Here is a 12,626-nt window from a genome sequence, read left to right on the forward strand (position 1 = left end):
TTTGTTTAAAATACTCCAAGGAGAAGCACCGGGTGGCTCAGTCAGTTAAGCGTTTGACTCTTGATTTCAGCTCAGGTCACGATCTCAGGGTCATGAGATCAAGCTCCGCATTGGGCTCTATGCTGGGTGTGGAGCCTGCTTAAGATTCTCTCTGTCCCTCTCTTTCTGCCCCTTCCCCTCTCTAAAAAAAATCAAAAATTTTTAAAAATTAAAGAAATACTCCAAAGAAAGGGCAAAATGTTGATAATCATTGGAGGTGGCTGATGGATACACGGGGACTCATCGTACTAGTGTTTCTACTTTTGTTTGACATTTTTTCATAATGCAAAAGGCCTTTGCTTGAGAGGCTGCTTTGAAAAAGAAGAGAAATGGAGATTCTATTCATTCCTGCATCAGCATTCCTTTATCCTGGAGTCTTTTTAGACCAGTTTGATTGTAGGAAACTTTAACAAACGGGTGAAATTGGCAATTTACAACCATACTAAATCCTTACCTTCTTTATTTCCTTTTTTGTTGTGTTTCTTCAACCATTCAATATTTTTTCTGATGGCTTCCAAATAGGCTTCTGTTTTCCCTGGAAAAGGGAAAAGAACCCATGTCAAACACTCATAAAACATCACTGCATTTCTTTTTAAAGACCACAGTCTTGTCTAGAACCATAAACGCTGGACTCGTCGAGCCCTTGTGAGGTGGTGTCCCTGATGAAGTAGTGTGTGTACTTGTGTGCGTGGTGGTGGGGGGCGTTGTTCAGGAGAATGGGTAGTGACAAGATTCCAGGAGACAGGACCAGGCTAGTGTCAAGGAGCCATTACACACACACACACACACACACACACACACACACACACACACACCTGCAGTCTGTTGTCTTAGCAGAGAAGAGTTTGGATTCAGTTCACTGGATAGGTAGGTCCCTTCATTTCTCAGACCGCATCATTTCTGGTTAGGAATGCTTCTTCCAAACTGAGGAGTATTCTCAGGTCAAAACTAAATCGGAGGGGCGCCTGGGTGGCACAGCGGTTAAGCGTCTGCCTTCAGCTCAGGGCGTGATCCCGGTATTATGGGATCGAGCCCCACATCAGGCTCCTCTGCTATGAGCCTGCTTCTTCCTCTCCCACTCCCCCTGCTTGTGTTCCCTCTCTCGCTGGCTGTCTCTATCTCTGTCAAATAAATAAATAAAATCTTTAAAAAAACAAAAAACTAAATCGGAGTGATAGATACTGAAAAGACTCCATCACCAAATAAATAACATCCAAATGTGTGACTTTTTGTAGGTCGCAATACAAATCTTCTGCCCAATCTGGTAGGGAGTGTGTAAAGACTCAGATGAAGAGGTGACCCAGGCCTCATTTCAAGGTTTTGGATGTGAACCTTAGAACTCATTCCAGTAAAGCTCCCCCGGATGTAAACATTCTCCCGTGGGCCTCAGGTGTGGTGAGAGGAAACGAGGCATCACTGAAGCATGTGCTCCCTGATGCCCTTTATATGCATTGTGGTCTGCAAGTGGGTATCAGCACCCACTTAGAGCTGAGGAAACTAATGCTCAGAGAGGCTAAGAGACTTGGCTGAGACCACACAGGAAATAACAGAAGTAGAATTTAGACTCTGGTCTTACCAAGTTTCTGCTACCTGTACTCTCTGAAAGAAAAGATCTGTCTTCAGACATGGACACCGATGTAGCCTTATTCTGTGTCAAAGAAATTAACCATACCTGAAAGCAGATGAGTCCCTAATGCTCAGAGCGTCTGCACCCAGGGACCAGGTGGTCTGGAGAATTCTGGATGGCCTGAGAAAAGAAGCCTTCAAAGTCTAGGGACTCTGCAAGAAGTAATGGCTACCAAAGCTCAATGGTGACCACCCATTCTGAGCCCCGTTGAGCCCTGTTACCTCTAGTGTACTGCCCACACTTATTGGTTGAGTTACCTGTGCTGTGTGCTTAGGATGTGCCGAGGGCTGTGCTTTGTGCTCCAAAATGCAGTATCTTTTACTATTCACAACAACCTCTCCAGGTGGTCCCATTTCATCCCCATTTTACAGATGAAGAAACCAAGGCACAGAGAGACAACGTAATATGCTGAAGATCCTATGGAGCCAGGCTTCAACCGCAGTGCATTTGACTACAGTCCATGAATGATAACATTGCCTTAGGGTCTGCTGATGTTCCAGTTTCCACTGCTGCATTTACCTAAGTGACCTCCTGAGTATCTTTCTTCCTGATCTTGTAAGCCCAAACTTTTGCCTCACCCCTGGGGCTCCATGTTATCTGGACCCCAAAGTAGCACAGAGAAGCTCTTGTGGAAAAGGGGTGAGTGGACAAGAGAAGAGAGCCACAGTTTTCAGCCCTAATTCACTGCAATCACCTGTGCAGAAAAAGTCTTTGTGTCAGTGCTTTGTTTTTAAGAATGCTGGAGCCTATGAAAGACCGAGTCCTCCTGGCTGACGCTGGAACATCGCAGTACAATGAACGTAGTGATGCTCATGGTCTGCTGCCTGTTCGTGGAGAAGGTCAGTCGGATTTGGTGACATACACACAGCATTCTCTCAAATTAACTCAGAAAAGTCACTTTGAGGGGCGCCTGGGTGGCACAGCGGTTAAGCGTCTGCCTTTGGCTCAGGGCGTGATCCCGGCGTTCTGGGATCGAGCCCCACATCAGGCTCCTCTGCTATGAGCCTGCTTCTTGCTCTCCCACTCCCCCTGCTTGTGTTCCCTCTCTCGCTGGCTGTCTCTATATCTGTCGAATAAATAAATAAAATCTTTAAAAAAAAAAAGTCACTTTGAACAAAGAAAGAAATCTTAGTGTAGACGATTTCTAAAGAATACAGCTTCATTGTTTCTAAAGAGTTTAAATCAAATTAGTGGGTCTCATAGGGCCTTAACAAATAGAGAATTTGTTGTCAGCACATTAAGTAACTAGGGCTTCTGAAACTTTTAAGAATGTTTGAAAATGGTCTTGTTCTTTAAATCATGTTATGCAGTCATCGCACAATCTTATTTATGATATATCATAATGTGGAAAGCTTATTCAAGAAAAAGAAAGCCTGAGCTTAGTCTCTGTGTAAATACTGGGTTAAAAATTCTGAATTAGGAGGGGCGCCTGGGTGGCTCAGTCGGTTAAGCATCCTGGTTTCAGCTCAGGTCATGATGTCAGGGTGGTGAGATTGAGCCTCGTGTTGGGCTCTGTGCTTGGCAGGGAGTCTGCTTGATATTCTTTCCCCCTCCCACTCTCTCCTCGTGTGCTGTCTCTCTCTAAAAATAAAATAAATAAATAAAATCTTAAAAAAAAGCATATCCTTATTTTTTAAAAAGTCTGAATTAGGAGACTTAAGAATAAATATGGGCTCTTTGCCACAGCATAGCATAAACTGGCTTCTCCACCCTCATGTCTCCCTTACTCCAGATATGCTAATAGAAGGGCCCTCACCTGATGATGGACAAAATCAGTAGGTAAATACCCAGTTTCCTTTTGCTTTAAGAACATTCCACACAGCCTCCCAGAGATCCTCAGTGGGACTGAACTGAAGTCATCTTGTGAACCCACCTTATATGGGCTTCTTTCTTCTCCCTGTCTCACGTACCTATCCCCCCAGTGGTATTTCCTGGAGTCATCTTCCAATTAAACTTGACCTCGGGGGCACCTGGGTGGCTCAGATGGTTGAACATCTACCTTTGGCTCAGGTCATGATCTCCGTGTCCTGGGATCGAGCCCTGCATTGGGCCTCCCAGCTCAGCGGGGAGTCTGCTTCTCCTTCTCCCTCTGCTTGCAGCTCCCCGTGCTCATGCTCTTGCTCTCTCTCTCTCTCTCTCAAATGGATAAATAAAGAAAAAAAAAACTTAAAAAAAAACCAAACTTGACCTCAAATCCTTCTCTCAGGGTCTGCTTCAGAAGGAACCTGACCCAAGGCAATTTGAAATAGAGGACTTGGTATCATCTTGTTAGTGCTTTTCACTCAGGAACCAATTTCCTAAAAACGTTAAATTTTAAAAAGTATGAAATGCTTGAAAGTAATTTTATTCACTATATTAATACTACCAACCCATAACAGAGAATGAGTTTACTGCAGCTTAAAAGAATCTATACTGCAATCCATTAAAAAATTAAACTACTATCTTGTGGATCATAGCAACATATGATTAGGGCGGTTTCTCTAATTTATTTAATTATTTTTAAAGATTTATTTATTTGAGAGAGAGAGGGATCAAATGTGGCAGAGGGTGAGGAGAGAGAGAGAATCCTCAAGCAGACTCTGCGATGAGTGCGGAGCTCAGTGTGGGGCTCGATCCCACAACCCTGAGATCATAACCTGAGCCCAAACCAAGAGTCAGATGCTCAGCTGACTGTGCCATCCAGGTGCCCCACAGTTTTTCTAATTTAAAATAGGCCCCCCTATCACCTGCATCCCCCCCCTTCTGCTTTATTTTTGTCCATAACACTTAGCACTTTCTACCAAATCATATAATTTAGGTAAGTTTATTGTTTGTCTTCCTCCTTTAGAAGTATTTTTTGTTTGCTGATAAAGCCTGATACATAGTAGTTTATCAATAAATATTTGTCAAATAAGTGAATGGATAAAGGCTTCATAGATGCCAAATTGTAATCAGAAGAATTTAATTTTTTTAAAGTATAAATGGTATAGATTTTTTTAACAAAAAATGAATTGTTTATTTGAAAGAGTTGAAGTTTAATGAATTCTGAATTGAAATGATAGTTATAGCAGAAACAATTTAAAATATCTACAAATATGCTGGACATAGTATATCCATATGTCATTTAATCTTCACAGAGCTCTGTGAAATTAGCATTATCATCCCCATTTTACTCATGAGGGAACTAATGCTCAGAGAGGTTAAGTGACACGCCCAAGGGGACACAGCTGAGTAAGGGTCAGAGCCTGGTCTTGAGCTAGAATGAATCCGGAGCCTCTACTGAGAGTACCTGGGTAAAATTCAGCTTTTAGACGAGAACAATTTAGTGCCTGTTGTTACCAAACTAGCCAACAAGGCAGCGGTTCTCAAACATGGCTGCACAGTAGAATCATTTAGGGTAGATTTTAAAAAATCCTGATGCCAAAGTTACTCCTCATACCAATTAAATGAGACTATCTGGGGGTAGGGGCCAAACATTCATTAAAAAAAAAAAAAAAAAAAAAAGGTCCTGAGGTGATTCCCATGTGGGGGAAGTTTGGGAACCACTGCCACCAGCATTGAGCCCTCCACACATTTACTGGAGCGCTGGTGACAAGGTGAATAAAATCAGGTGTCCCTCTGCTCTTGGAGAGAAGCAGCTGGTTCCTATTTACATTTTCTCTTCTGGGGAGCTGGAAAGCAAATCTTTCATTTACACAGTACGCAGTAAAAAGCCCGTGAGAGTCCACTTTGGAAAGCTGGACTATTTTTTTCAAATTTATTTCAGTTTCCTTTGGAAAAAAATAGCTCATGGCTGAGGTAATATGGCACAATCTTTAAAACATATGCTGAAGCAGATGGGAAGAGGGCCAGAATCAAGACGCAGCCCTGCTTTTCTGGCTGTCCTGGTTTTCAGCACTGCAAAAGAAATACCCCTTTTTATACATGAATTTGTCCTGACTGTGATATATGCTAACCTGATCTGTACCCCCAGCCCCATAAAAACAGCAGCAGCAGCAACAACAACAACAACAAACCCGTAGAAATCAATAGAATTAACCTATTGACTACTGGACATTGTAAAGATACTAGATCTTAAGAGTGTTTATAAAAATTAAGTTTTGTACCCTTAAAATTCTGTGAAGATGACATGACTACAATTTTGAACGGCATAAAACAAAGTCAGTGATAATGGTATCACGGATGCCAACATGGGCCTCAGAGCCACTCAGTTCAAGAATTTTTGTATAAGGCTGACATTTTGCCTGCCCAAAAGAAATACTCAGATGAGTCCTGATTAGGAGTCAAGGGACAAGGGTTCAACGCTTGGTTCTGTCCCTCTTTGGCTAGGAGATCTTGGGTGTGTCACTTCATCTTCTGAGACTTGATTTATTTATTTATAATTTAGGGATGAATTCTAAAAAGAAGATTTATGGTTTCTGCAGATGGAAAGATATTCTCCTTTGCTATCCTGGAAAAACCCATGTTGATGGGAGGTCTCCTGTGCCTGCGCTTAGCTCCTGGCATACTTGCTGATTCACGGGGAGAAGACTGGACTTACTATTTTTGGGCATTCTTAGCAGAATGCCTTGGGGCTTGAATAAAGGCACAGATTTTCTCCTCTTATGTTGCTTTAAAAATAACAGCATCCGCATGAGGTAGCCAATTTAATAATTAAACAGGCTGCCTTCTCTTTTCTGGTTTCTGTAAGGAAGATAGGGGAATGATAGACTATTTTGGTGAAAGGTATCTTAGAGATCACTTTTTTCACCTATTTCCATTATCTGGTCATAAACTTGACAAACGATAGCTTTGGAATGAGTTTATGGGTTTGATAATGATTATCTTATCCCTTGGACAATTAAAAAAAAGGATTTTCAGTGACTCATAGAGCAGAAGTGAATGAGTAAACATAGAACTGGCAAATAGAACTACACTGAGATCATGGAATAAAGTTTTGAAGTACTTTTCTTTAGTCTCCAGAGAGCAATTTACTTGAAAAATTAGGTAACTTTATAAATACGGTTGAAATCAGAATAAATTTGATTTCATCGGCATATCCCTAAATTTAGGAATAATTACTGAATCATTCAAATGATTGCACCAATTAGAAATCAGTATTTTAAAAGATTATTCTTAATGTGAGTCCCTGTAGAATATAAGAGTTTAAATAGTCTAACTCGACTCTATTCAAGGGTAGATGTGCCATTTTTCATCATCGGTAATTAAATTGGATTTTTTTTTTACATTAAACCTAAAAAGAGAGCCATGGAAACATGCTCTGTAAGTTGAAGGGTGATATAAATTTAGGGTATTGTTATTATTATTTCTATTCCTCACAGGATCCAGCATATGCTTGGCATGGTTAGTAAATATTTGCTCTGGTTTGATGGGGCCATCACGCCACATCGCCAGACCGAGACACACTCTTTACAGATATTCCTGACAATGTGTTCTGCTTATAATTATTTTTTAAAGTGGTTTTAGCTGGACCATTACCTCATTCTTTGCTCTGCCCTGTAATGTCTTCCAACTTTCTCTCTGTTCTACGTATTCCTGACTCGTCAATCAGGGAGATATGTGCACACGTATGTAGTTTGTGTGACACCTGCCTGCATGTGGGTTAAGAACCTTTCTCAAATCATTTCGAAGCTGGCTTGAGTCCTCAGAGGTAAGCATTAGTTCTTATATGACTTCTATAGGTCTGCTTCCTGAGCATGGGGCCAGGCACACCCTCAGAATAAATATGTATTGATAGCTGAATAAACGTCTCAGGAAACCCAGTAAACCCTGCTTTTTCACCCACATGGATGCTTTTATTTTTCTGTCTGGAGACGATACGTGTTGTCTCAGTGGGCTTTATGATAGAGAAACAAAACCGCCTCTGAACAAAGTGCAAGCAAAGCAATTGTCAATACAAAGGTATATGACATAATATGCTCTTTGGGGGATTACATACATTTCAAGAAATGTTGGCCCTTGGCTTAAGCTGAGGTTGGTGTTTTCTAAATTGTACTAAAATTAGTTTTCCTTATCTCAGAGGAATAGGAGTCAGGGGTAGCGTGAATAAATTAAATCTCCAAATAATGGAGAAGGAGCTAATTTTAGCCCCCAATCCCTACCCTTTTCCTAATGTTTCAGGAGAGCCATTACAAACAATAACACAAAATAGATGGAGTTTTACTCTCCTCTCTCCCTATATAGTATCTGATGGAATTCCTAATGAGAAAAGAAATCTAACCTCATCATTAGTCTCTAAACACTCACATCCTAAATAGGAAGAGTAGGCTACCAAGAATCAACTCCTTCATATTCCTTTTTTACACAATGTTTTCCTAAAATAAGAAAAGACCCCTGTCAGCATCCATTTCCATGGATATTTGCATGGTGGTGATAGAAGGTGTTGTCTTAAGGCACCGAGATGCTACCTCTGCAAGTCAAAGGTCTTAGAGGACGGCTTACGGTCTTTGGGAAATACAATCATTACACATGGGTAGCTCCCAGAGGAGATGACCTAGGCATGCTGGTTTTCTGTGGGGGTGAACAGCAGTGCTCTGTGCTGCCCAACTCCTGGCTTTCTATCTTAGGCCACAGGACCACTCTTTTCCTGGTTGGCTATCTTTTCGAAGTTTATCACTCCTCTTCCATCTCACATCCATTAGTGTCTATGAGGATGTGGAGAAATTGGAACCCTTGCACACTCTGGGGAGGAATGTAAAAACGTGCAGCTACTATGGAAAACAGTATGGTGGCTCTGGAAAAAATTAAAAGTAGAAGTAACATATGATCTAGCAATTCCACTTCTGGGAATATTCCCCCCAAAATTGAGTGCAGGGTCTTGAGGAGATATTTGTACACCCATATTGATTGCAGCATTATTTATAATAGCCAAAAGGTGGAAGCAACCTGGGCATCCATAGATGAATGAGGAGATAAACAACATTTGGTAGATAAATGCAATGGAATATTATGCAGCTCTAAAAAGGAAGGAAATTCTGACACATGCTACAACATAGATGAACGTTGAGGGTGTTAAGTGAAGTAAGCCAGTCCCATATTGTATGAGTCCACTTAAATGAGGTACCTAGAATAGGCAGAGTCACAGAGACAGAATGTAGAATGGTGGTTGCCAGGGGCTGAAGAGGGAGGGGAATGGAGAGTTTTATTTAATGAGTATAGGGTTTCAGTTTTGCAGGATGAAAAGAGTTCTGGAAATGGATGGTAGCAATGGTAACACATAATAGGAATGGACTTAATGCCACTGAACTATACACTTAAAAATGGTTAATGTGACCATTTTTTTTATGTTTTATGTATTTTACTATATTAAAAAAAGCATTCAAAGGAGTTTGCTACTCATCCAAAGTAGACCTAGGAAAGTATCAAGGCAGTGTGACTGACTGGTCTACAAAGTCAGCAAACATGACATGTATATTACTAATTTCCCCTTCTTATGCCCATGACAAACATTAATTAATCATTCCCAAGTTCTTTCCTCCTGAGCCTCATAACCTTACTCAACACAGGCTACTGCATCAAATGATTAGTGTTGATATGTCAGCTGTGCTGATGTAGAAGGAAATTGTGACGGTCTATGAAATCTGTGCTAGAGAAAAAAATACAATAATATAAAGCCTCATAAGATAGGAAAAATCAACATGAACTTGATATATTAAGAAAAAGATTATTTTTCCTGTCTCAAATAATTGAACTACAAGCAGTACTTTTGGCCCATATTACTACTCATTTGAACCCGTATAACCCAGATTCAGGTCTCTATATTCTCTACAAAAAGGAACTAGAACTCTTTGAAGAGGAATTGATTTTAAATCTTGGGATGAGAAAATTCAGTAAGTCAAGAATATCCTGTTGTTACCAGGGAGCAAAGATCCTTTAAAAACTACTGGGCACAGTACTAAAAGGATAAAGGAGGAACAGGGGTCGGGGCAGGGGGGAGAACTCCTGCAGCCCAAGCTATACAATTTAACCATAAAATCATCATCATCATCATCATCATCATCATCGACATCGTCATCATCAAGGTGAACATCTTGCATAAATGGAAAAGGCTGGTATTAAGTCTTAACAAAGGGGGCGCCTGGGTGGCACAGCGGTTAAGTGTCTGCCTTCGGCTCAGGGCGTGATCCCGGCGTTATGGGATTGAACCCCACATCAGGCTCCTCCGCTATGAGCCTGCTTCTTCCTCTCCCACTCCCCCTGCTTGTGTTCCCTCTCTCGCTGGCTGTCTATCTCTGTCGAATAAATAAATAAAATCTTAAAAAAAAAAAAGTCTTAACAAAGGTAGTTGTGATATAAATGGGAAATAGTTGGTAATTGTTTTCACTGTTAATAAGTTAGAAGATATTAAATATATAGCTAGTTTGCTTCTTTCCGACTTAATATACAGACATTGTTAAGCAGGATCTATTATCAAGTATGAATGTGAACTCGTTTCCATCTGTATGAGCAGGAGAGACTAGAAACCTGTAAGTAGGTCAAGCAGTCCCTTCAAAATTAAGAGCTATACCATGAACATGATCCACTTTTGTATTCTCATATCATCCAGAAAGGGAAAGTAAAGCCCATCAGTTCATTGCCACTAATGATTATACGTAATAAGTAGTGAAAAGAGAGCCTAGTGGTGTCTCTTCAGACGATATAGGAGCTGAATGTCACACCTCCCCTGCCCCCAAGAGAGAGCACTGACCCACTCTCCCAGTTTCTATGGAATGAAACCTCTAGATGACCCTACTAATGAGACACTGATAAGACCCTACTAATGAGACACTGATTAGAACATTACCAATGTTCTAATTATACCATAGAGGTCAATATATCATAATGACAGAAAAATAAGGTAGTTAGTTTAAGCCATCTGTTCACAATTTCAGGTAAAGACACTGAGTTTCAGAGAAAGAATATCTGAGGGGTAGTTACATTTTCCATGATATAACTAGCACACATCATAATAAAAGGGTTTTGAACCACCAGACTGGGCAACCAGATCTCACATCCTGACCTGAAATCAAAGGGTTAGCAACTTAGAACTTGCATCCTCATAGGGCCTATTTCTTTTTTCTTTCTCCCCATCACCAGCACCCCCTGCCCCCCAGAGGGTCTTTTTCTTTAAGGCTGTAGTGAAATCTCTTAAATCTTAGGAAAAAGTAAATTTTATATCACATAGACTTACTAAGGCACAGTAGAAATCAGACCACAGGACTGTGTAAGAATAAGGATAAAAATATAAGTTTTGTAATTATTGGGTTAGTTTAATGTGTGCTTTTGTGTTTTTTAAGGTATTCAGGTTATTTAAGGAAATTCAATATATTGGATTTATGATTTTTAATCAGGTCCTTAAGAGTGCTTGTCTCATTTCAATCACTGTAAATGATTAAGGAAATTTGCCCTTTTAAATCCATAAATTCTGATGACTTTGTTGAATAAGTAGTATATGATTATTTAGAGGAATGTTAATTATGTTTAAAGAAATATTGTTTAATAAATTATAAATTAGACATTAAACAATGGACAAGCGGTCATAAGTATTCCTCTCCAAGTACAAAAGTCCATTGGACAGTAAAGACCATCAGAAGACGAGACCAATTTGCCATTCCAGGAGACTCAAGACCATTAAAAAAGATTGCTATTCCAGTAAAGATACCATGTGCTGAATCTTTTCTAGATACATGGTGCCAATCTGTCAGATTTGGTGGGGCTTGCATTTTTTTCTTTTTAATATTTTCTCCTGGGATAATTCTTTTTTTTTTTTAAAGATTTTATTTATTTATTTGACAGAGATAGAGACAGCCAGAGAGAGAGGGAACACAAGCAGGGGGAGTGGGAGAGGAAGAAGCAGGCTCATAGCGGAGGAGCCTGATGTGGGGTTCAATCCCATAACGCCGGGATCACGCCCTGAGCCGAAGGCAGACACTTAACCGCTGTGCCACCCAGGCGCCCCGGGGCTTGCATTTTTGATCAGCGTGTGTGTCGTGAAAATTTTTGCTTCCCCAATTTCACTGCCAACCTAGAGCTGTTATTTCCATACCTTTTGGCTCCTCTGTCTTTCCTCTTGGGTTATCATCTTTTGTGGAATCTTTCGAGGTTCCATATTCCTTTTCCATCTTAGCAGCTTCTTCCTTGGTACTATCTGTTTCTTCATGACTCTTCTCTGAAGGTGCTGTAATCAGATTAGGCACTATTGTTATCACCCTATTTCCTATCTATTAATTAATTAATAATGTAGAAATAAACTTTATTGAAAAGGTACAGTTTAAGGTCAGATCATTTTTCTTTTTTTTTTTTAAAGATTTTATTTATTAATTTAACAGAGAGAGAGAGACAGCCAGCGAGAGAGGGAACACAAGCAGGGGGAGTGGGAGAGGAAGAAGCAGGCTCATAGCAGAGGAGCCTGATGTGGGGCTCGATCCCAGAACGCTGGGATCACGCCCTGAGCCGAAGCCAGATGCTTAACGACTGAGCCACCCAGGTGCCCCTAAGGTCAGATCATTTTTCGAACTGAAAGGGATCTTAGTGTTTATCTAGTCCAGCTTCCTCCCCCCATTTCACAGAAGAGGAAACAGAGGCCCAGAATGAGGAGAGATGTGCACTAAGTTAGCAAAAGAGCTGGGTCAAAGTCCCAACTTTTCAGGTTTCGGTTTAGTGTTCTTTCCCCTCTGCTACTGTGTCACTAGAGCATAGACTATTTTCCTTACTATAATCAATGTAGGCAATCAAGTAGGACATGTCAGGTCCCAAAGTAAGTTTGAATCTTCATTCCAAAGTAAAATAACTCTGTAGTTGTTCAATCTCTCCATGATGTACTGTTGAAGAACTCTGTATAACTTGGAGGAGCACCTAAGAATTTGGGGCTCTGGCAGGACTTTCCTTTTGCCTCTTTCTTCATTCTCCCTTATCCCTGGCCCCTAATGCAAAGAAGAGAACTGGACCCTTGCTGTCAGGATGGGATCATCTTTGTTCACTTGTCACTTAAAAATAACTGATT

The 12,626-nt window shown here is 40.6% G+C and overlaps 1 protein-coding gene across 3 annotated transcripts in view; it reads right to left on the reverse strand.

Moving 5' to 3' along the window:
* SCG3 (secretogranin III) overlaps positions 1–12,626 on the reverse strand; it is a 36,018-nt gene that overhangs the window by 6,260 nt on the left and 17,132 nt on the right. For all 3 annotated transcript variants that reach the window (XM_040620637.1, XM_008705969.2, XM_008705967.2), the window contains 2 exons: positions 11,670–11,801; positions 494–574 (listed from right to left, as the gene is read on the reverse strand). In XM_040620637.1, the coding sequence (XP_040476571.1) occupies positions 494–574; positions 11,670–11,801 (213 nt within the window). The remainder of the gene's footprint in view (positions 1–493; positions 575–11,669; positions 11,802–12,626) is intronic.

The sequence above is a fragment of the Ursus maritimus genome, unplaced genomic scaffold (genome assembly GCF_017311325.1).
Source record: "Ursus maritimus isolate PB19 unplaced genomic scaffold, ASM1731132v1 scaffold_35, whole genome shotgun sequence".
In the NCBI taxonomy this organism is placed as follows: Eukaryota; Metazoa; Chordata; class Mammalia; order Carnivora; family Ursidae; genus Ursus; species Ursus maritimus.